At 38.7% G+C, this 22,827-nt stretch overlaps 1 protein-coding gene across 5 annotated transcripts in view; it reads left to right on the forward strand.

The window, feature by feature from the left end:
• The first annotated feature begins 4 nt into the window (after positions 1-4).
• DDX42 (DEAD-box helicase 42) overlaps positions 5-22,827 on the forward strand; it is a 37,515-nt gene continuing 14,692 nt past the window's right edge. Inside the window, exons 1-6 of one of the 5 annotated variants that reach the window (XM_014847955.3) lie at positions 5-514; positions 10,977-11,213; positions 13,117-13,267; positions 18,669-18,730; positions 20,090-20,126; positions 20,971-21,120. In XM_014847955.3, coding sequence (XP_014703441.2) covers positions 10,993-11,213; positions 13,117-13,267; positions 18,669-18,730; positions 20,090-20,126; positions 20,971-21,120 — 621 coding nt within the window. In that variant the 5' untranslated portion in view covers positions 5-514; positions 10,977-10,992. Of the gene's footprint in view, positions 515-1,327; positions 1,350-10,976; positions 11,214-13,116; positions 13,268-18,668; positions 18,731-20,089; positions 20,127-20,970; positions 21,121-22,827 lie in introns of those variants that run through there. The other 4 variants (XM_014847956.3, XM_044745063.2, XM_070482051.1 and 1 more) reach the window with 4 other exon arrangements.

Below are 22,827 nucleotides of genomic sequence, written 5' to 3' on the forward strand. Positions count from 1 at the left end.
AGCCATGCTCCATGGGACCACGTGGCTAGAGGCACGCGGAGAAATGTTGCCCTGGATTAGAGTTTAGGGGACCGATAATCTTATGTAAATGTGGTTTCCGCCCACGCCCTTTTCTTGGGATTTTTTGGCTGCTCCCTGTAACTGCTACTGTTTCCTCCTTCCCAGGCCCACTGCTTAGACGAGCCAGGAACACTCCCCACCCAGCAGCAGTGTCCTGTCAAAGCGTCTAAGGCAGCAGCCATTCGGGAGCTTTAAGGTCGGCAGTCCGCGGCGCCTTCCGGGAGCCGTAGCCCCAGGCTCCGCCCTTCGGCCCGCGCGCTCTGCACTGCGCATGTCAGGTGTGCGTTCCCCTCCCCCCATCAGCAACGGGCCGAGAGGCGGCGGCGAAGGGGGCGGAGAAGGAGGAGCGCGGCGGGACGAGGCCCGGACCGCGCGTACTTCGGGCCACGGGATTGTTTCCGCGTAGGCGGTAGTAGCAGCTGCCGCTGCGGCCACAGCAGCAGGTTTGTGCGAGGTGGGTCTGGACGCGGGACTGCTACCCCTTGGGGGCACTGGAGGCAACTGTGGGGCCTAGCGAGGGCCCGGGAACCGCGGCCTCGCTCAACAAAGAGTCGGCGGAGCCTCCGGGCACCAGAGGCCCAGGAGGCTGGCGAGGGGTGGGAATGCGAGGCTGAGGCCTGAGGGGTCTTTCGTAGCCGCGACTCCCTCCCACGGCTCCTGCTTCTCCCGTAACTCTTAGCGAGGCCCAGTTGGCGGCTTTCCGGAGGCGGCGCCCGCCCGCTCGCCCTGGTAGGGAAGGGATTTGCAAGGTGCCGGGCTCCGAGGCAGGGATAGCCGCTGGGAGGATTCTGACCCAAGTCGGCTGCAGTTGGCAGATGCAAACCTCCAAATCGGGGAGACCGGATAGGCAAAAGTTGCCAAATCGGAAGGCAGTAAAGGCACGGTCGGTGATTTTTGTGCAGCCTGGAGTAGATCAGTAATTTGCATCACCGTCGTCATACAAACTTTTTTGCGGCCTACTTAAGAGCTTATCTGATGTGAGTAAATAATTTACATGGAGTTGCGAGCATAAGCACCGATAATATAGGGAAGAACTATCGTACTAATCGAGAGTTTTAGAGTCATAGCTTCCTCATCACCTTAGTGAACCATTTTCCCCTTTGCCCCTTCCTCCTTTAACCGGTCATTCAATTTCTTCTGGCTTCCCTGTATATTGTTCATTGTAAGTGATGTTTCTATATCTCTTCTCCTCCATATACACACCCCGGAGCTCCTAAGGGGCAGAGATTATGTTTTAATTCACTTTAACTTTCCGGAGCCAAGTCCACTTCTGGCACATAGAGCGAGCAGTAAGTGTTTCATACAAAAATTAATTTTTAGACTTTCAGCAGTGAAAAAAAAGTGTGTAATATTTTCCTGTACCTGGAAGGGGTATTATATGGCTTAATCTGCAATTCATTCAGGAAATATTTTTGTTGATGTCTACTGTGTGCCTATTTCCTAGCACTTTTCTAGGTCTGTGACCCCTGCCCTCATGAAGCTTGTTTTTTAGTAGGTAAGAGAGACAATAAATACATAAATTATACTGAATGTTAGAAGATGATTAGTGCCTTAGATAGAAAAATAAAAATGGAAAGAGGGTTGCAGAGGTGTTGCATTTTGAAATAGAGTGGTCAGGGAAATATTTAGAGACAAGCTGATATTTAAGGGTCTAGAAGGAGGTGAGGGGAGTGAGCCCAGCGAGTATCTGGGGAAAGGAATGTTCCAGGCAGAGGAAGTAGCAAGTGTCAAGGCCTTAAAGAGGACAGTGCTAGCTTGTCAGAAGAGCAGTTGGAAGACCAGTGTGCTTGGAGCACCGTGTGCAAAGGAGGGAGTAAGAGGAGATAAGGCCGGGGAAGAACTGAGGGGCGCAGAGAACAACCAGGACCTTTTAGGCTTTTGCGAGCATTTATTTCCCTTTGGCCCTGCCTGGGATGGGGACCATCTGAGGCTTTTGAGCAGAGGAGTGTTGAGATTGGATTTACATTGTAACGATTTAGTGTAGTTCATGGAGGATTCAGTTCTTTATAGTATTCTAGTTTTATCAAGTTGATATTCATATAATCAGCTCTAAGTTTCTTTAAGCTAACAGAAAGGAAAGAGATGCTTCTAAAATAAGTGTAACCCAGCATTTACTTATATTTGGCTTTAGAAGAAAGTGATAAAATTCTTGGGTTTTGTACAGATTCTCATTAAAGAACTGACCAGTTTACAGTGTATGAGATGTTCTCAAGGCAGATTATTAAAATAGATGCTAATCAACTGTCATTAGAATGCTCTTCTACTACAAAAACACAAGTGATAAAGGTTATAATGTGGGTTTATAATCAGTTGTTTTTAGTCCACTATTTTTAAAGTCATTTAGATCATATCTTATTTTCCACCACTGCCCAAAGCATAAACTCTAGCCAAATTATCTTGCTTGTGTTTCACTCTTGTTCTAACTTCCTAGCCTTTGCTATTTTAGTTTTCCTCCCCAGAATGTCTTATTCCTTCACACTTCTCTACTCAGCTTGCATCTTTCTATGCCTGGCCTGTGTACTAGCTCTCTTATGAAGCCTCTCCCCACTTGTCAGCTCATAGTGATCTCTGACATCTTCAGTGTCGCGTAGCAGTTATGTATGGAATCCCTGGGTTGAAAGAGATCTGAGAAATCTTGCTTGATTTCCCCATTTACCAATGAAGAAATTGATTTCTGGAGAAATAATAATGATAAACATGACAGCTATTACACACTGTGTACTTATAATGTTCCAAGCTTTGTTCTAAGTGTATTTTTGTGTGTGGACTCAGTTTTTCACACCAACCCTGTGAAGTAGGTGATAGTCTCACCATCTTACGGGTAAGGGAACTGAGGCCCAGAGAAGCTAAATAATTTTCTTGAGTTTCACATCAATTAGTGGCAAAGCTAGAGTTTGAACATAGTCAGCCTGTCTCCATAGTCTCTGGTACTTTACTGTGCTTATGATTTTCTGCTAAATCACAGCATTTTAGTGCCTAGAAGCATACCAAGTAGGGCTTTATGCTATCTTTAATTTTTCTCCTCAGCCAAGTTGAAAATCTCTTTGGGTCTCCTATATATTGAATAAACATGAATAATGAGTATATGCTTTGGAAAACAAGAGATAAAAAATAAATAAGCCTGCCTTTTCACCCATGAAACCTGTAACATGGAGTTGGAGAGAGAAAACAAGAACGCAAATAGTAATTATGATTAAATGTTGGGTGTTTTAAGACTAGAAAGGGAGTTTGAGGAAAGAGATACCACTTCTCTGGGGGAATCATATTTACGTCATAGTTCTAGGAGTTGGTATTTGAGATGGACTTTGAAGGATAGGACTTTGGTAGGTATAGTGAGAGGTTTAGTGGGGAGGGAATCCTGGTAGAGGGAAGAGCATGGACCAAAGTGCTTGGTTTTCTGGGAAAACTGATGCATGTGGGGAAACCCTGGGAGATATGAATGGTAAAGTACAGTAGTTTGTTGCCATAATGAGAGTCTCATTCCAGCCTTGTTGAGTAACGGTGGAGAGCTGTTGAATTGAAGGGAATGACAGAATCATAAATGTATGTCAACAAGGTTTAGGGCCAAGATCTAGAAGAACCTGGAAGAGGGTTTTTGCAGAGCCTCTGAATGCTCACTTCCTTTGGGTGTGACTTTCCCTAGTTCCACAGTATTAACAAACACAATGTTATTCTGCCAAAGGAGGTAGAAATTCCTCTTCTCTTTTTGCTGTTTATCTCTGACCCAGCATTACCTCACCATTTTGTACTTTACCACGTAGAGTCTCTTCTTGTAGATTATGGAATATTTACTGGTTATAGATGCAGCTTCTAGATGTACATCAACATGACTTTCCAACAAAACAGACATTCTTTTGACAGTAGAGTCGTGGGAGTGGGGGGTTGCTTGTCAAATGTCAAGTATCAGTCACTTCAAAGAGGCCTTACCTGCTTCTTTCTATCTGTAATAGTTTACCTCTTGCCTTGCTTGCTTTTTTTTTTTAGCACTTTTACTACCTGAAATTCTATGATTTGTTTTTCTTTCTCCTGGACCAGACTGAGCTCCCTGAGGGCTGGGGCTGAATCGGGTTCCATTACTGTATCCTCAGCACCTAGAACAGTGCCTGGCAAAATAGGCACTCAGTGTATTTTGAATTCTTGATCACTCTAGTAGTGGTCTGGAGGCTGGATAACAGAAAGACTTGCAGTGGTGGAGGTGGAAAGGAGAGGTGTCCCTCAAAGTGCTGGGCACATAACAAAGTGGTTATTGGTCAGAATGAAACAATGTTTATTATTACTAAGACCCAACTTAGGTTGTTCTCTTTAAAGCACATGCTCATTAAATTTTGTTTATGGTTCTATTATACACTATTTCTTTCCAAATTAGATGTTTTTATTTTAAAAAGCAATAGTTTGTAAAGAGCAAAAGTGTAGTTGAATATTGACAAGTATGTTTGCATTCCTCTTTCATAAACTGGGTAAAATAACAACGTAACAATTTTATTATTGTTTTTAAGATTGTGGTAAAATACATATGAAAAAATCTTAACCATTTTTAAGTGTACAGTTCAGTGGCATTAAATATATCCACATTGTTTTGCTACCATCAGCACCATAGTGTCCACACAATCTTTTCATCTTGTAAAACTGAAACCCTGTGCTCATTAAACAATAATTCCCCATTCCCACTCCCTCTAACCCCCAGCAACCACCATTCTGCTTTCTGTCTCTGAGTTTGACTACTCCAGGGACCTTACGTAAGTGGAATCATACAGTGTTTCTCCTTTTGTAAGCGGCTTATTTCCTTAACACAACGTCCTCAAGGTTCATTCATGTTGTAGCATGTGTCAGAATTTCCTTCCTTTTTAAGGCTGAATAATATTGATTGATATATATGAATAAAATCTCACTACGTTTAGTTTATCTGCTCATCCATTGATGGACACTTGGGTTGCTTCCGCCTTTTGACTGTTGTGAATAATGCTGCTATAAACATAGGTGTACAAATATCTGTCCCTCCTTTCAGTTCTTTTAGGTATATACCCAAAAGTGGAATTGCTGAATCATATGGTAGTTCTATGATTAATTTTTTGAGGAACTACCATACTGTTTTCCACAGGGACCTGAACCATTTTACATTCCCACCAGCAATGTACAAGGGTTCTAGTTTCTCCACATCCTTGTCAACACTTATTTTCTGTTGTTATTTTTAAAAGATTTTATTTTTCCTTTTTCTCCCAAAGCCCCCGGTACATAGTTGTGTATTTTTAATTGTGGGTCCTTCTAGTTGTGGCATGTGGGACGCTGCCTCATCATGGCTTGATGAGTGGTGCCCTGTCCACGCCCAGGATTCAAACTGGCGAAACCCTGGGCCACCGAAGCAGAGCGCATGAACTTAACCACTCAGCCATGGGGCTGGCCCCCGTTGTGTTTTTTTTTTAATAGTAGCCGTCCTATGTGTGTGAGGTGATGTGGTTTTGATTTGCATTTCTCCAATGATTAGTGATGTCGAGCATCTTTTCATGTGCTTATTGACCATTTGTATATCTTCTTTGGAGAAATGTTTATTCAAGTCCTTTGCCCATTTTTTAACTGGATTTGTTGTTGTTGTTGTTTGTTGTTTTTAATAAAGTTTGTGAACTTTATCTGGGTGTCGGAAGCCATGTGGTGATTTCTGTACGCAGTTAGTGTGTGTTCTCACTTTGTCTGTTATCAATCTGAGAAGTGTTTGTGAAGGCAGAGGTGAAGTTTCAGAGCTATTTGCTATGAGTTTGCCGGCCTAGTAATAAGGATGCACCAGGCGTATTTTATTATAACTTGAGAGAAGGCTTAGAATCACTTGTGTCTGTGTTTGTTAAGACCAAATAAAAGGAGCTTTGAGGAGACCCACAAGTAGCAGAAATATAGTTAATTTTTTAATAATCTCACCGCGTTGACTTCCTTATCAACTATTTGGTAGATGTCTCTTCTCCAGTGTTAGAGACTGCCAATTAATTTTAATCACCTAAGCAGAGGGGGCTCATCTTTTTTTTTTAACATCATAAAACCAAGTAGAGATTAGGTTGGCTGTCTTTTGCTTCTTATATCAGCTATAATTCCTCAAACCTCTGTGATTGTCAGGGATCTGAAGCCATATACATGGTATAACAGTAAGAAAAACTGTTGTCAAGAGAGTAAGGAATTAATGATAGATAGAGGGTGATCTGGCTTAGATTTAATCAGGAAAGCTGGATGGCTGGATAGCAAGGTTTATAGTTATGGAAGATAATGGTTTTCACCAATACTGGGATGAATTTTGAAGAGCCTGAATGCATGATATTTATTCATTCAGCAAAAATTTTTTGAGTACTACACACACAGCTAGGCACTAAGCATACAGTGCTGGGCAAAACAGGCAAAATCCCTGCCCTCGTGGAGCTAGCAGTCCAGTCAGTGGGATATGTAGAAAGCACAATTATTTGGCCTTGCTAGAGGCAATAAATTAGGGGAACAGGGCAGTGTGTTCTAGATCAACTAATGAAAGGCTCAGGGGCACTAAAGTGTTCTCAGTCTTTTGATTGACCTACATTTCTGAAGAGTAAAGACAAAATTATTGCATATTTTGCATCTCGAGTCTGAAAGCCATTAAGCAACTCTCACTTGCCCAAGGTCACACTGCTTGCCTGTTTGTGGCAGAAGTCAAATTTTTAAAACCAAGTGTTTGATTTGCTTTTTTGTAATTTGAGCCCTTTGATTATTTAGTAGAAGTAGTATATGTCTATGCCCATCCTTTTCTCCTGTCCTCCACTCTGTGGGGGAGAGTTATTTACTCTTCTTGTTTGATCTTGTCTCTTCACGTCTCCTCAGGACCTCATTCCTATGATTTTTCCTGTCATCCTACATCTGCAGTTTTTCTGTCTCTGTTAGCTTTTCCTCTGTAACATATAAACATGCTTACATTTCTTCCTTAGCTAACAAAATTCCTGTAGTTAATACCTCACTTTCTCCTTCCTATCATTGGTAAACAGCCTAGAAAGTAATCTGTACTCCTCTCGACCTAGTCTTCACCCTTCACTGCTTACTTACCAGTCGCTGCTCATCCCTGCCCCTGCTGCTCCATTGAGACTGCTTTTGCTGATGACTCCTGGTTACTTATCCAACAGAGGCTTTTTAGTTCTTATCTTTCCTGGCCTCTGTTTAGTTTTTAACATTGGACATTTCTTTCTGCCTCTAAAACTTGTCTCACCATCTGTCGGTATTGTCTACCATCTTCCTTTCCTCTGTTCCTTCTCAAGTTTCCATGTGAGCTTCTCTTCCCGTGCCCATTCCTAAATATTGATATACCCTAAGATTTGTCTTGCCCCTTTTCTTACTCTCTCTGCTGTCTCTCTGCTGGGTTATCTATGTCAGTAACCTCCAACGCAAATGTCGTATATTAAACCTGTGGCTCCAGCACAGACCCTGTAGCAGTTACAGACCCTACTTGGCATCTCTCCTTAGCTCCCCACAGGTACTGAACTCATCTCACCCTCCACCTGCTTCTCCAAGCCTGGCTTTTCTAGGTTTCCATCTCTGTTAATGGCACCACCAGTCACCCAATCTTTAAAAGCCAGAAACCTCCAAAGTTATTCTAGACTCTTCTTTCCTCCTTAGCTTCCACATCCAATTATTGGTCACTCACTCCTTTTCATTCTTCCTCATAGATACGTAAGTAAATAACTCAGATTCACTCTCCTCTTTTTCCTTTTTCATAGCCACTTTCTTAGTTCAGTATTTTGTCCCTTTATATCTGTATTTTTATAATAACATCTAACCACTTTCCTTGCCTCCAACTTTTCCTGCTATCTCTCGTCTAATTTTTCTGAAACACTGATCTGAAACGTGTCGCCTTTTTGCTTAAAATTAAGATTCCTTATAATTGGCAGAATATAGTTTTGTATGACATAGTCTTAGCATAGCATACTAAACTGTTCATCTGGGCTCTCTTCTCTTTTTGAACATGTGTCCTGCAACTTTTCCAAATGTCCTGCAAAACTCTAGCTGCACTGAACTATTCCCAGTTCTCTGAGGTAGTGCTTAAGTTCCCTCAGTCTAAAATGCCCTCCTCTGATGCCTCTTCCCTGGTTTAATGCCTCTTCACATTTCAGAACTTAACACCAGTGTATGTCTAGAAAAACTCATATTCCTTCTCCCCCACTTATCCTGGGGTAGGTACCCCTCTCGGGCCACTGCAGTACTCTGTTAGAACACATCATGTGATTTTTTTAGCCTGCTAAAACTACGCTGTGAACTCCTTGAGAATAGGACTGTATCTTTCATCTATAAATGCCCAACACTTAATAACATTGCCTGACCTTCCTTGGCAACCTTTCAGTAAACCATTGAAAGTTTTCCTGCTAGGAGATTGTTCATGTGATTCTTAAAATCTACCCAAACCTAAGTTTTTTTCCCATCCTTCCTTTGTCTACACTCTGATTTCTATGGCTTATTTATTAGCCCCTCATTATAGTTACATGTGCTAGGAAAGATGAGATTAAAGTTTAGAGTCCATCATTTTTTTTGCTTAGGAACAGCGTTTTAAATAAAGCCAGTCTCGCAGATTGGTTAAACATTATTATCAGATACTAAAATTTTCTTGCATGTAAATATTCTTATTAAATCTCATCTCACTAGAATTGTGTTGATTCCCCTTAAGGGATTCCTGAAGAAAGCAGGAGATGACCTTAATTAAGTTCAAATAAACAAGTACTTATTAAGTACTTATTTTAGCCATGCATAACTTTTATGGAAAGCTCTAAATGAGTAAAGACAGTCCCTACCTGGAACTATGGGTGGAGACTGACATAGCATAAATCAAATTTAATACTAAGCAGACTGAACTAAGTGCTATATAATAGCAGTTCAAACAAAACTTAGCGGGTTTGTATGGGGGAGGGCATCAAACCAGAAAAGTAGAGCATGTTCCTGGTCCCTTCAACAATGTCATCATAAAAAGCAGTTTTGGGAACTCCTTTCCACATTGGCTTCAGTCTGTTATAAACGTTTTAATTTTCTTATTAGTGGTAAACTTTAATACGAAGAAGAAAATAAAAATCAAATAACTATTAACATTTTGGTAAACAGCCCTCCAGCTATCTCTGTATATGTAACATGCTTTTACATTGAATCGTACCACCCACCTTGTGTTATACCCTTCTTATTTTACTCAGTGTGTAATGGACACTTTTCCATAAATGTAAATAGTAATTAACATTTTAAAAACTTGGAATGCATGTTCCCTTTGGCTAAGCAAGTGCATTTAAAAAATTGATCCTAAGGAAATAGTTAAGGGCATGCACAAAGATGTACCTATGTGATGTTTCACATTTTATTTTATTTGGTTTTTTTTCTGCTTTTTCTCCCCAAATCCCCCCAGTACATAGTTATACGTTTTAGTTGTGGGTCCTTCTAGTTGTGGTATGTGGGACGCCGCCTCAGCATGGCCTGATGAGCGATGCCATGTCTGTGCCCAGGATCCGAACCAGCGAAACCCTGGGCTACCGAAGCAGAGCACGCAAACTTAACCGCTCGGCCATGGGGCCAGTCCCTGTTTCACATTTTAAAACAGTAGTGGAGAAATGTATTTATTGACTTTTAAAGGTGTTCACAGTATATCATTAGGTGAGGAAATCAGTAACTAAAATAATATGTACAGTATGGTTTCAGTTTTGTTTTTAAATTTTGTGTGTGTGAATATACATGTGTAGAAAAATAACAAAAGATATCCACAAAATTACACATCTGGGAGAGGAAATTTCGGGTTCGTGGTTTTAAATTTTGTTCCCTTTGCTTTCTGAGTTTTCTGCTTTTCTACAAAACTTAGGTAACTTGTGTCATTAAAAACCATTTTTTGGAGCCAAGACTAATAAGATATAAGGTATTGTTTTTATTTTTTCAGTTTTTTTTAAGATTTTATTTTTCCTTTTTCTCCCAAAGCCCCCTGGTACATAGTTGTGTGTTTTTAGTTGTGGGTCCTTCTAGTTGTGGCATGTGGGACGTCGCCTCAGCATGGCTTGATTGATGAGCAGTGCCATTTCCGTGCCCAGGATCCAAACCGGGGAAACCCTGGGCTGCCGAAGCAGAGCGCGCGAACTTAACCACTTGGCCATGGGGCCAGCCCCGGTATTGTTTTTAAGGCAATTTGATCGATGCTCAGGAAATTTCTATGTAATACTTAACCATAGGCTAACTGAATACTTCAGGCAACGTATCAATGAATCATGGGTTCTTCCTGGATAGTGTTTTAGAGGGCAGTTGCTCAGTAAATGCATGGTTTATAAGTTCCCTTCAGAGAGAATTACATAGATAGTTTCTATAAATAACTGATCTGATCTTCTAAGTTTTGGTTCTTTGATTCTTCCAGAAGTCATTATCAGAGGATGATCTTTAATTTTGAGACAGTCTTGCTGATAGCACCTCTGTCTCTGTTATAGCATTAAACTGTATTATAATTGTAGGCTGTTTTTGTCTTTTGTTTTTTGGTCTGTTTTCCTGGTAGACTGTAAACTCTTTGATGATAAAGATAAGAGATTAAGTCTTTTCATCTTGGTCTCTTCAGTTCCCTAACACAAGCCTAGCAGATATCAGATCCCCTAAAATATTTGTTGTCTTATGAGTATGGCAGCTGAAGAAAATGTTAAAATAGCAATCAAATCAGTTTGAAGGGGATGATATTAAGTACTGGATTCCTGTTTAGATTGATATCCCAATAAAATAAATAATAATTTATTCAGTGCTTTAGAAAATGTGACCATCTTGTTGAGGTTAGCATATTGTGTATGTAAAGTACAACAGGTCAAGTTTTAATTGAGAGGCAAAAGTTTGAAAAATTCTAGGTAGAGGTTGAAAGAGATGTAAAAATAAGTGGGCTCTTTACATTATACAGTTAAATTTATACTAGTGTACCTTATTCGTAACAGATCGGTCATTGACATCATGAACTGGAATAAAGGTGGCCCTGGCACTAAGAGGGGATTTGGCTTTGGAGGTTTTGCCATTAGTGCTGGAAAGAAGGAGGAACCAAAACTCCCACAACAGTCCCACAGTGCCTTTGGGGCAACCAGCTCTTCTTCTGGATTTGGAAAGTCGGCTCCACCACAGCTCCCTTCTTTCTATAAAATTGGATCTAAACGGGCCAACTTTGATGAAGAAAATGCGTAAGTAGTAATTTCTGGTAATTTAGCAAAGATTGAGCTTTGAGATGTTCATTCCATCATCAGAAATTGAGGCAGAGAAACCATTTGTTTCCCAAGTAATAATATGACTTCTTAAATTGCCTATCTCACTGAAGTACATTGTTCCTAATTAGTGAAATTGTCAAGTTTACTCATTAAAAGGAACATAATACTTGTGTGCTTACTTATACCTTTACAGTACTTGTTCCAAAAAGGATTTGAGGTCACTGAAACCTACATATGGCTGAAGAGTTTTAAATCATTTGTGTGGGTTTTGATGGTCTTTATTAAAGTGTTTTATTTACACGGTATAAGTTGTTTTGTAAATACAGGCAGTTGTCACAACTGGTGGAGACAGAATTTACCTCAATACCCAAGTCCTTAAAACTGTTATGTTGTAACATCTTATAGTGGTGGAAAAATCTACTCAGAGTTTTGCCCACAGTTCTCAGGAAACATTTACCAATTATCTTTTTCAACTTGATTGTCTAATAAGGTAGTTGTTATAAAAAATGGCTTTCAAGGTTTGAGCTCTAATTCCTGTAGATTATAATTTTTCTTTTTGCCAAGTCTGGAGAAATCTTTTATTGCTATTATGTCTAACCTGGTTGTGACACTGCTTGAGAATTTTTTTTAATTAAAAAAAAATCTTTCTCAATTGAAGTTTTTAAAGTACACAGCAGCAGTTTTAAAAACTGATGTGTTATCAGGAATTAAATACAGAAGTAGGTATTTAAGGTTCAGCAAAGTCAAGGATTGTCATTCTAGAGAGCAGTTTACCAGTTCAGGGACACTTTTGCATTAGTTAAACCTACTATGTAAATGCATATATATTTTTGTGTGTGTAGCACATAACAGTTGTCAGAGCTTTTAAAATAATTCCTCTGAAAACTTGAAATGCTTTAAAATTTTAAGCTGCAGTTGTTATTTACTTAAACTAACATTTGATTGTATTACTAGTGTATTTAATTTTGAGGTAACGTCTGAACAATGTTTTTGTTTTGTTTTAGTTTATAGAGAGCTGTATAGACATGCTTTTCTGGGAAGTTTGTTAGAGGGAAAGTGATACTTTCTCCAGACTTTGAAGTTGTCTTCTGAATACTTGAGAAGTATAGTGAATGATTTTGAATTGAGCATTTATTTTTAATTCTAGAAGTCTTCTCTTGGTCCTCAGAAAATAGCCCAGAACTTCTGAAGAAAGTCCCTTGCCTTATGAATATGTCTCTACAATTTTTTAAAGCATTGGGGCCGGCCTGGTGGCTTAGTGGTTAAGTTCACATGCTTAGCTTCAGTAGCCGAGGGTTCGCAGGTTCAGATTCCGGGCATGGGCCTACACACCACTCATCAAACCATGCCGTGGCAGCATCCCATGTACAAAATAGAGGAAGATTGGTGCAGATGTTAGCTGAGCAACAATCTTCCTCAAGCAAAAAGAGGACGATTAGCAACAGATGTTAGCTCAGGGTCAATCTTCCTCACCAAAAAAAATAAAAAATTTAAAGGATTACGAAAAATAAACTAGGTTTTTAATATTTGATACAAAAGTTTTTTTCATAGCATACATTCTTTAAATATTTGCTATTATCTATTCAGCAATGATATACTGAATTTGTACTGAAAACTCCCTTTTAACAACTGGGGATGTGATTTGGACAGACACTATTGAAATGGAGAATCTGCTGTGACTGTTTTTTTGCAATATTAGAATTTTGCACGTATTAATACTTAATAATTAGATCCTTAGCCAAAGCCTGGAGATCTCTAATTTGACTTGTATAGTTTAAATCTCTAAATAGTAACATACAACATAATAAAAATTTCTGTTAAATGATTCACTGACTCCAAACTAAACATGTAGTTACTAATGACACATCTTAATTTTCAGATATTTTGAAGATGAGGAAGAAGACTCTAGCAATGTTGATTTGCCTTACATTCCTGCTGAAAACTCACCTACCCGCCAGCAATTCCATTCCAAGCCGGCAGATTCTGACAGTGATGATGATCCCCTGGAGGCATTCATGGCTGAAGTGGAGGCAAGTATCAACTCTATTTTGTTAAAAATTTTCAGCAATTTGGGGGCCGGCCCAGTGGCACAGCAGTTAAGTTCACATGTTCTGCTTTGATGGCCCGGGGTTCGCCACTTCAGATCCTGGGCGCAGACCTACGCACTGCTTGTCAAGCCATGCTATGGCAGGCGTCCCACATATAAAGTAGAGCAAGGTGGACATGGATGTTAGCTCAGGGCCAGTCTTCCTTGGCAGAGAAGAGAAGGACTGGCAGCAAATGTTAACTCAGGGCTAATCTTGCTCAAAAAAAAAAAAAAACTACGAAAAAAAAATTTGCAGCACTTAGAAATAGATCAAATTAACCTCATGCTATAGTCCTTGTTCAGAATTTGTTTTCTGGCCCTTTTTTTTTTGAGCATTTTGCTCTTGTATTCTACAGTTTCTTAAATATGCTTCTGCTTGACCTGTAGTGTTTTCAGAGTTGATCAGTGCCTAGAAATTTGAATTGTAACCCTTGAACATAGCAGCTCAAGATTTGTGTGTGTGTGTTTTGTTTTAATAATTCTTGGTATATTCTTAAATGGAATGAATGTTATCTCATTCAATCTAGTGTTTGTTGGTTACACATATATGTAAGGCAATTAATCTCAAGGAAGTTACTAAAATTACGAATTCTGTATTCTGTACTTTTAATGTTTATTTCTTAATATCAGCATTACCATCAACATCCATGACCTCCCTGTGGAAATTGAAACTTGTGACCACTTCCTTCTTAAAATTCTTCTCACTTGGCTTTTGTGATTTTGCATTGTGTCCTTTTTCTCCCATCTCTCTGGCTTTTCTTTCTATTTATTTACCTTTTATTATGAGAAATTTCAAATACATACAAAAGTAGAATAATAAAATGAGCTCCTATATACCCTTCACTCTACTTTATCAAACAACTTTTGGCCAATCTTGTGCTATCTAACCCCTCTCCACCCCTCCTGTAGATTATTTTAAAGTAAATCTCACACATATTATTTCATCCATCAGTATTTCTGTATCTCTGTAAGATAACTCTTAAAAAAACCCATAACCACCATATATCATTGTTGTACCAAAAAATCCCTTAACATACCCATGTGACTGTTATCTGTCATTCTTGTGATCCTTTTCAGGTTTCTCAAATATGATGATTCTCCTACAGTTCTCTATATTGATTTGCTATCTTCACTCTTTATACATTTCCTTAGTGACCTAATCTACTTCTAAAACTTAGCTTCTGTTTAAATAATTCATGTCTTTAGTCCTATGGTCCCTCTTTGGTTTTAGCTCTGCTTTTCTAGAGGCATATTGGCCATTTTTACATGGATGTGTCCCACTGGTACTTTAAACTCAATTCATCATCTTTTCCTCCTCAACCAGGTCTTTCTTTTGTTTACTTATTTCTCTTAATAGCACTAAAATTCACACAGTCACCTTGCCTTTAACTTCCTCCTTTCACTTGGCCCTCTTTCTATTTTCTTTTTAGCAAATGATCAAGTATGTTCATTACTTACTTAATTTAATCCTCAGAATAACAATGAGAAATAGAAAAATACATAAATATAATTTTTTAGCTAATAAGAAAACAACCCTAAGATAGTTCAAATCCATTGCCCCAAATTACATTGGTACTGTGTGTCAGAGCTGGGACTCAAATCTCATTTTTCTTGCTTAGTAGTTCTGAGAGCCTAGCTTTTTCCAGGACATCATTTGCCAGGTTCTGTAAATCTTTGCAATATCTCTTGCATCTGTCCCTTCCTTTCTCTACCCTCCGTAATTCTTGCCTGGTCTGAATTCCCTCCCTACTTTAGGGTCTCTGCTCTCCTGTTAATGCGGTATACAGCTACAGAGTAATTAGCATGTTTCTTATCATGTTATTCCTCTTGCTCAAAAACTGTCACTTCATTGCTTATGAAATAAAGTCCCTCTAGATTCCTCAGTTACTTGTTACATGAAGTCTTCAGCCAGAATTATTCTCTCCTCTAAGGAAGGAGGGAAAGAAAGAATCCAGTATACAGTCACACGTCACTTAGCGGTGGCGATATGTTCTGAGAAATGTGTCATTAGGTGATTTTGTCATGTGAGAACATCATAGACTGCACTTACACAAACCTAGATGGTATAGCTACTACACACCTAGGCTGTGTGGTACTAATCTAATGGGACCACTGTTGTATAAGAGGTCTGTCATTGACCAAAACATTCTTAGGCGGTGTATGACTGTACATGTGTTTTTGTTTGGCCTAGTCGTTGCTTTTTAAAAATGTGAGCCAACATTTTTAAGATCGGGAGATTTGTCTAAAAGTATCTTGAAAAGTGGAACATCTGCCAATACTAAGCTTGCATTCTCATGTGGCAAAAACAGGCTGTTGCTGAGCAAGTGGCTGCCGGCTTTAGACAAGGCATGGTCTTCCCAGTTCCCCATAGTTCCATCGATCTCTATTGTTTTTTTTTTTTTAAGTTCAGCAACTCTTTTTTCCTTTTCTTCTTCTTCTTCTTCTTCTTTTTTTTTTTTTTTTGGTGAGGAAGATTGGCCCTGAGCTAACATCTGTTGCCAATCTTCCTCATTGTTTTTTCCTTCCCAAAGCCCCAGTACGTGGTTGTAAGTCATTTTAGTTCTTCTGTGTGGGATGCTGCCACAGCATGGCTTGATGAGCAGTGCTAGGTCCATGCCCAGGATCTGAACCAGTGAATCCCTGGCCACTCAAGTGGAGCACACAAACTTAACCATTCAGCCATGAGGCCAGCCCCCTCTCTTGTCTTCTTGACGTTGAGGCCACAGTCATCACACTTGTGTTGTAGTTTTCTAACAATAGAGAAATATTTCTCTGAGCTCAAGTCTCTTATCAGATATCAGAAAATAAAAAGGCCATGTGATACAAGAAAAATTAAAGCATGCTTCTTTAGAAGAATATTCCTACTTACTAAAGTAAAGTGTGTCTGTCAAAAGAATACAACTTTTCTTATCCTGGCTCACTTTAGTCATTGTCAGATTGGCACTCATTAGGTATTTGAGTTTCCCACCTTTGGTTAAGAACAACTTAAATTACTTGCCAAAGAGTATACACCTGGTAGGTAGCAGAGCCAGAATTCAACTCCAAAGCCTGTATTCTTTCTGCTATATCATTCTGTATCTGAGTTCTTGTAGCACTGTGTATTTCTGCCATAACACTTACCAAAACTATTCAGATCATACATGTGCTTTGCAACGTGGTAGCGCTTTAGTAAGCATGTTAAATGACTCTCTCTAGAAGTAAAGATAATTGGTTTGTCATGTTTGAGATGTCCTGTACATATCTTTTTTTCATCTTCTTGAGATATGGATATTTCCCAGAGGGCTATGTTTCTCATTATTTCTTGAGATCCCTAGTGATGAATTAGAAGAAAAATCAGCTCTTGATTTTCTGTGTTTAAATATAGATTTAATTTTTAGTAGCACAAGCTAGCGTAGCCCTTTTTGAGTGGGAGTACCCAAGAATGGCCCAAATTTGCTTGCTTAGCATTTCAAGTAGTTGAAGCTGTTTGGAGGTTAAGTCTTTTTTATTCTTTTTTTAAGATTTTATTTTTCCTTTTTCTCCCCAAAGCCCCCGGTACATAGTTGTATATTTTTAGTTGTGGGTTGCACTAGCTGTGGCATGTGGGGTGCTGCCTCAGCATGGCCTGATGAATGGTGCCATGTCTGCGCCCAGGATCCAAACCGGCGAAACCCCAGGCCGCCGAAGCGGAGCGCGTGAACTTAACCACCTGGCCACAGGGCCGGCCCCAGGTTAAATCTTTTTGATGTAGTATTCTGGGTGTTTTTTGGTATGTATCCAAAGGGGTTTTGCTGGTTTTTAGGACAGAGAGATTGGATATTGTCTGATCTTGGAAAGAATGTTTTTGCCAAAATATTGCATTAATCCCTGATGTCAGGTGTAAACTCTTCTAGTGTTTGAACTGGATGAAGATTTATTCTTAGCCAGTGTTTCAAAAAAAGATTTATATAGGCTTAAAAAATATGTTCTATAAGTATTTACAACCCATTTCTTATGTTACATTACTTTTATATCATCTTCACTTTAGTTATAGTCTTAAATATATCCAGTTTTATATCTGGCTCAATGCCTTGAAAAAAATCTATTGCTCGTGTGTAATATTTCTTTTTAAAATAATTCCTCTTTATCAGGAATATTTGATTAGGTAAAACACCTGACCATGCCAGGTTATTTATAGTGACATTTTTTTAAATTAAAGAAGTCAGAAAAACTCGTGTTGTTTTCTAACAAGAAATAGTTGTGCAGAATGTTTAACCTTGGGGAAAATTACTTAATTATTTTGACCTTGATTTTCACATGTATAAAACAAAGAATTAATTTAAATTTAGATCAGTGATTATCAATTAGCTGTGTATAAGAATTGCCTATGGAAAATGGAAAAACTGCATGCATTTAACTTTACCCTGAAGAATTCTGATTTAGTAGGTTTAGAGCAGGATTTATCAACCTCAGGACTGTTGACATTTGGGGTGGGATAATTCTTAGTTGCGGGAGCTGTCCTGTCATTGTACGATGTTTACCAGCATCTGTGGCTTTTACCCACTAAATACTAGTAAGAACCTTCCCCCTCCAAATTGTGACAACCAAAAATGTCTCCTAATATTGCCAAATGTCCACTGGGAACAAAGTAACCCCGGGTTGAGGACTACCTTTCCAGAGTCAGATCCAGAAATCTACGTTTTTTACTAGCCGCATTGGTAGTCTGATGTAAATGGTCCTTTTTTAAATATATATAAATTTTATTTATTTATTTATTATTTTATTTTATGTTTATTTTTTTTTTTTGAGGAAGATTAGCCCTGAGCTAACTGATGCCAATCCTCCTCTTTTTGCTGAGGAAGACTGGCCCTGAGCTAACATCCATGCCCATCCTCCTCTACTTTATATGTGGGACGCCTACCACAGCATGGCTGGCCAAGCGGTACCATGTCTGCACCCGGGATCTGAACCGGTAAACCCTGGGCTGCTGAAGCAGAACGTGCGCACTTAACTACTGTGCCACTGGGCCGGCCCCTGATGTAAATGGTCTTCAGCTACACTTTGAGAAAGCTGATTTGCTTGAATTTAAGGCCCATAATTACAGCTATAATTATATCATTAACTTAGAAAAGTGACCAATCAAGCATTTTTGCTCATTTTTCTATCCATGGGATATATTGCAGGTAAATATCATGCAGTCTATGTATAGCCAAGTTTTAAGAACATTTGAGTATTTCTCTTTGAAAAATAATTGTCAAAATGCAGTTGTCAAAATGCATAGCCGAAACTATGATGGTGCTTTTTCATATCTAACAGTTCTTTATAAAGAAATTTCCTTTTCACTGTTTTTAGTTGATATGATTCCATATGTCCTTGTGTTTCATTAGGATCAGGCGGCTAGAGACATGAAGAGGCTTGAAGAAAAGGACAAGGAAAGAAAAAACGTAAAGTAAGTTGTTTTCTTCTCTCTCATAAAGGTTACATGAAATTGCAACAGTATTACAAAGCATCTTTCCCCAAAGTTTATAGAGAAAAATTAAAATACACAAATGACTTGAAGTTATTCCTGTATCTTGAATAATATTTTTATAGGTAATAGAGATGACAAAAGTCTTTGTATTTGCAATAATTAAAAAGCATTCTTTTTGGTAGAATAGTGTTTGGTGTTCAACTATAGTTTTTTAGTAAACGTAAGAATGAGTTACAGTGGGAGTTAGAGCATAATTACTAAAGTTTGGGTTCATCGTTCTGGTTTTGTCCCATAATTAATATAAAATAGATTAATGCCCATATGATTGAATATGAGAGAAGTAATGGTGATTATATAATTTAAAAAACTATGTATGTTATTAATAAATAATAAGACCTAATTTAAGGAGTGACATCATGCTTTAGCAACTAATCAGAACTTGAAATACTTTATTTTCTGGGAAAGAGAGTTTTCCTCTTTCCTTGCTGAAGACACTCCTCTTAAGCCTTTAGCTACCAGGCACAAGTAGGCATGGTTGGACTTTTCCCTCTGCTTGGCAGTTGGTGCTTCAGGCCCTCCCCAAGGTTCCTATGCCATGTGGAGGTTCAGCCTTTTCTTCAGTGCTTACTGTGTGTTGCATCCTCTTCCAGCTGCCTTATACTGGTGATGTTGCTTGCCTTAGGAATAGCAAGTGCTCTAAGTTAGGCAGAAAATCTGATTAGAAAGAGATAGCTGTGGGAATTAAGAATTAAGCAACCATACTTTGTATAGCTCCTGGGAGATGTAGCAAGTAGCCATGGTCCCCTTCTCCATGTGAACTGCTTAGGAGTTTTAGTTCCAAACTTACAAAAGAGTTGATGTAGTTTTTATCTGTCCCCAAGGATTTTGGCTAAATGTGATTACTCCAGAGCTAGAAACTTTGGGGGACGTTAAGAAAGTTGTGACATTCTTTTTAGTGTATACCAAATGCAGGATTTTCCTTTTTTTAATATAAAATGCTTTTTACAATTGCATTGTATTTGTTGAATGGGGTTGACTAGGCTAGGATCCTTGAGTATCTATCTTCAGAAGATTTTACTCCTTATACACTTATTAGTAATTGATCTTTCTGGGGGTTCCGTATCATCCCATTCAAAAGAAATGCAAACTGCAGCTTTTAGAGTGAAAACCACACATATATGATGAATGGATAGTTTACAGTGTGCTTATTGCTGCTTTGTTGTTGTTAGTGTTGAGAGTTCCTGTGCTGTATGGAATTCAACACTAATCTGCTATAAGTATGGAGCTGGGTATGTGGAACATTTGCAGGGAAGTTTGTTTCTCCGCTTGTTTTTCCAGGGGTATTCGAGATGACATTGAAGAGGAAGATGACCAAGTGAGTTCCTATGCAGTATTTCTCTCTTTTATTTTTACCCATGAAGTCTATACTGAGGACAAGCTAGAGCTTGCCTTCACTGAAATGGCCATTCCTGACATTCAGCAGCGAATGTCATTTGACTTGCTCCTTTTCTACATGTGTGACCAATTGGTAATATAAAGATTCACATGGCTTCCTCCCATGTTGAAGATGGAACTTTTGATCAACTATGACATCAAAAACAAATATGAACTTTATTCAGCTTGATTTTTTTAATCCAAAATTAATGTTTGTTCTGATAAATCAAGAAATAGTGTAGTTTGAGATCTGCTGATGGCCTCTAGCAACATCTAATCACTACCTCTCTCTAAGGGTTCTGTTTGTGATTCTTGTATTTCAAGATGCAACATTAATTTAATGACTGTCCTTTAGTATTTTTTCCCCGTTGTTCAGTTGTGGGATGGTGAGAAGGGAACCAGGGTGAGCAGTAGCCCTTTCCAGGATTGTGACCCTTCTAATCAGAGTCAACTTCCAAATTTGGTTTGGTAAAGCCACAGCATGTGTTCCACAGCTCTGGGCAGGCTAGGTAGACACCCCACCCCAGGAAGGCTATAGAACCAGACAGATTTGTAAGTTTTCTGTTAAACAAGTTAAATCATTTTGTAATACTAACTGTCTCGTACATTTCCTCTGATTGTCCCTCTGAATACTGCTATTGTTAAAGAAATCATTGCTAGTAAAAGTCTTACTTGGTAGGTATTTAAACTGTGCAGTCTTCTGGTACACTGTGTGCACTAATTACAAGAGCAGAAATATTCTCAACTGTACTTGGGTATGATTATGTTCTTGTGCTTTCCTGCAGGAAGCTTATTTTCGGTACATGGCAGAAAACCCAACTGCTGGTGTTGTTCAAGAGGAGGAGGAAGATAATTTGGAATATGATAGTGATGGAAATCCAATTGCACCTTCCAAAAAAATCATTGATCCTCTTCCTCCCATTGATCATTCAGAGGTATGGTGTTCCTTGCTGAATTTGGTCCTTGTTTCAAGCTGATACGGTTTTCTTCAGCTTTTATATTTAGGTTTTCCCAATACCTTGGTACTCCTGATTCATTCTTATGTCGTGAGAATATTTGTTCTTTGGAATCTTGTCATCTCTGCTAAATAGTTGAGTCAGAAATTCCATGAGTCTTTATAGCCTATATTGTGGTTCAGGGTACAGCTGAATCACTTGCTCACATTGAATTTTAGGCTAAGAATTTTTTTCAAGCAATTGTACTTGTTTCCCGGACCATCATTTACCTCCTCCCTTCCAAAATGGGCCCCTGGGTCTGCATTCGTTTTTTAATTGCTATAAATGTTTACTATTTCTCCCAGATCTGGGGCAGATATGAGGCTGTTCAGTGGAACCAGGAATTACAGTTTCCTTAAATCAGCAAAAGGAAATGAGGATTTCAGTATACCCACTTGAGAAAAAAGCAGTGTTTCATCCATGTTAAATGTCAGATTAGATCCTTCATGTCCCAGTGAGTCTGGATTTAGAGCATTGTCTCAAAGTGTAGTCCAAGGACTCTTGGAAGGATCTTTTCAGACTCTACAAAGTCAGAAGAATTTTCCTAATAATACTAAGATTATTTGCCTTTTTCACTGCACCAGCATTTGCATCAGTGGTTAAAATCAGTAGTAGGTAAAACTGCCGAAGCCTTAGCGTGAATCTAGACAGTGGAACTAACTGTTCTAGTCGTCATTATATTCTTCTCTGTAAGACCATTACAATTAAAAAAAAAAAAGCCAGCTTCACTTAAGAATATCTTTGATGAAACAGTAAAAATTATTATTTATTAAATCTTGACCCATATGTTACGTCTTTTTATTCTGCGTGACAAAATGGGAAGTACAAATAAAGCATTTCTGTTGCATACCAAAATATGATAGTTGTCTCAAGGAAAAGCACTTAGCTGTTTGAGTTGTGAGCTGAACTGGCTCCTTTTTTCCCCAGTGAAGCACCGTTTTCACTTGAGAAAATGAATGGCACTTCAGGGAAAACAATTGAAAGTGTTTATTGCCAATGATAGAAATTCAAACTTTCAAATAAAAATTCAAATCTGGGAGACATATTCACCACAGTGTGAGCTTGACAGCTTTCCAAACTTAAAGTCCGTTGTAATGAAATTAATAGTGAAAAACTGATTTTTTTGATATATGCTATGCAATGAAATGTGTCACCATTTGGATTATATGCGTAACTACTTCAAAGAACCAGCGATTTCAAATCACCAATGCTTGTTACAAAATTATGCATGAGTAAAGCCTCCATTCAAAGTACATGATAGACCCATGGATTATAATGTTGTAATGGAATGTGCAAAATTCGTTAATATGGTTTCAGATTACACAATGAAAGTAACCTTTAAGAAATTACCACTTGTAGGGATGGCCTGGTGATATAGTAGTTAAGTTCACACACTCTGCTTCTCAGGTTGGGATCCCAGGTGCTAACCTAGCACTGCTTATCAAGCCACACTGTGGTGTCATCCCACATAAAATAGCAGAAGATTGGCACAAATGTTAGCTCAGCAACAATCTTCCTCAAGCAAAAAGAGGAAGATTGGCAACAGATGTTAGCCAAAAAAGAAAGAAAGAAAGAACTGCTTGTCAAGTTTTAGTGTAATATCAAAGAAGAGTAAAACTCCACAAGAATCTGAAAATGATCTCTTCC

The sequence above is a fragment of the Equus asinus genome, chromosome 13 (genome assembly GCF_041296235.1).
Source record: "Equus asinus isolate D_3611 breed Donkey chromosome 13, EquAss-T2T_v2, whole genome shotgun sequence".
NCBI lineage: Eukaryota > Metazoa > Chordata > Mammalia > Perissodactyla > Equidae > Equus > Equus asinus.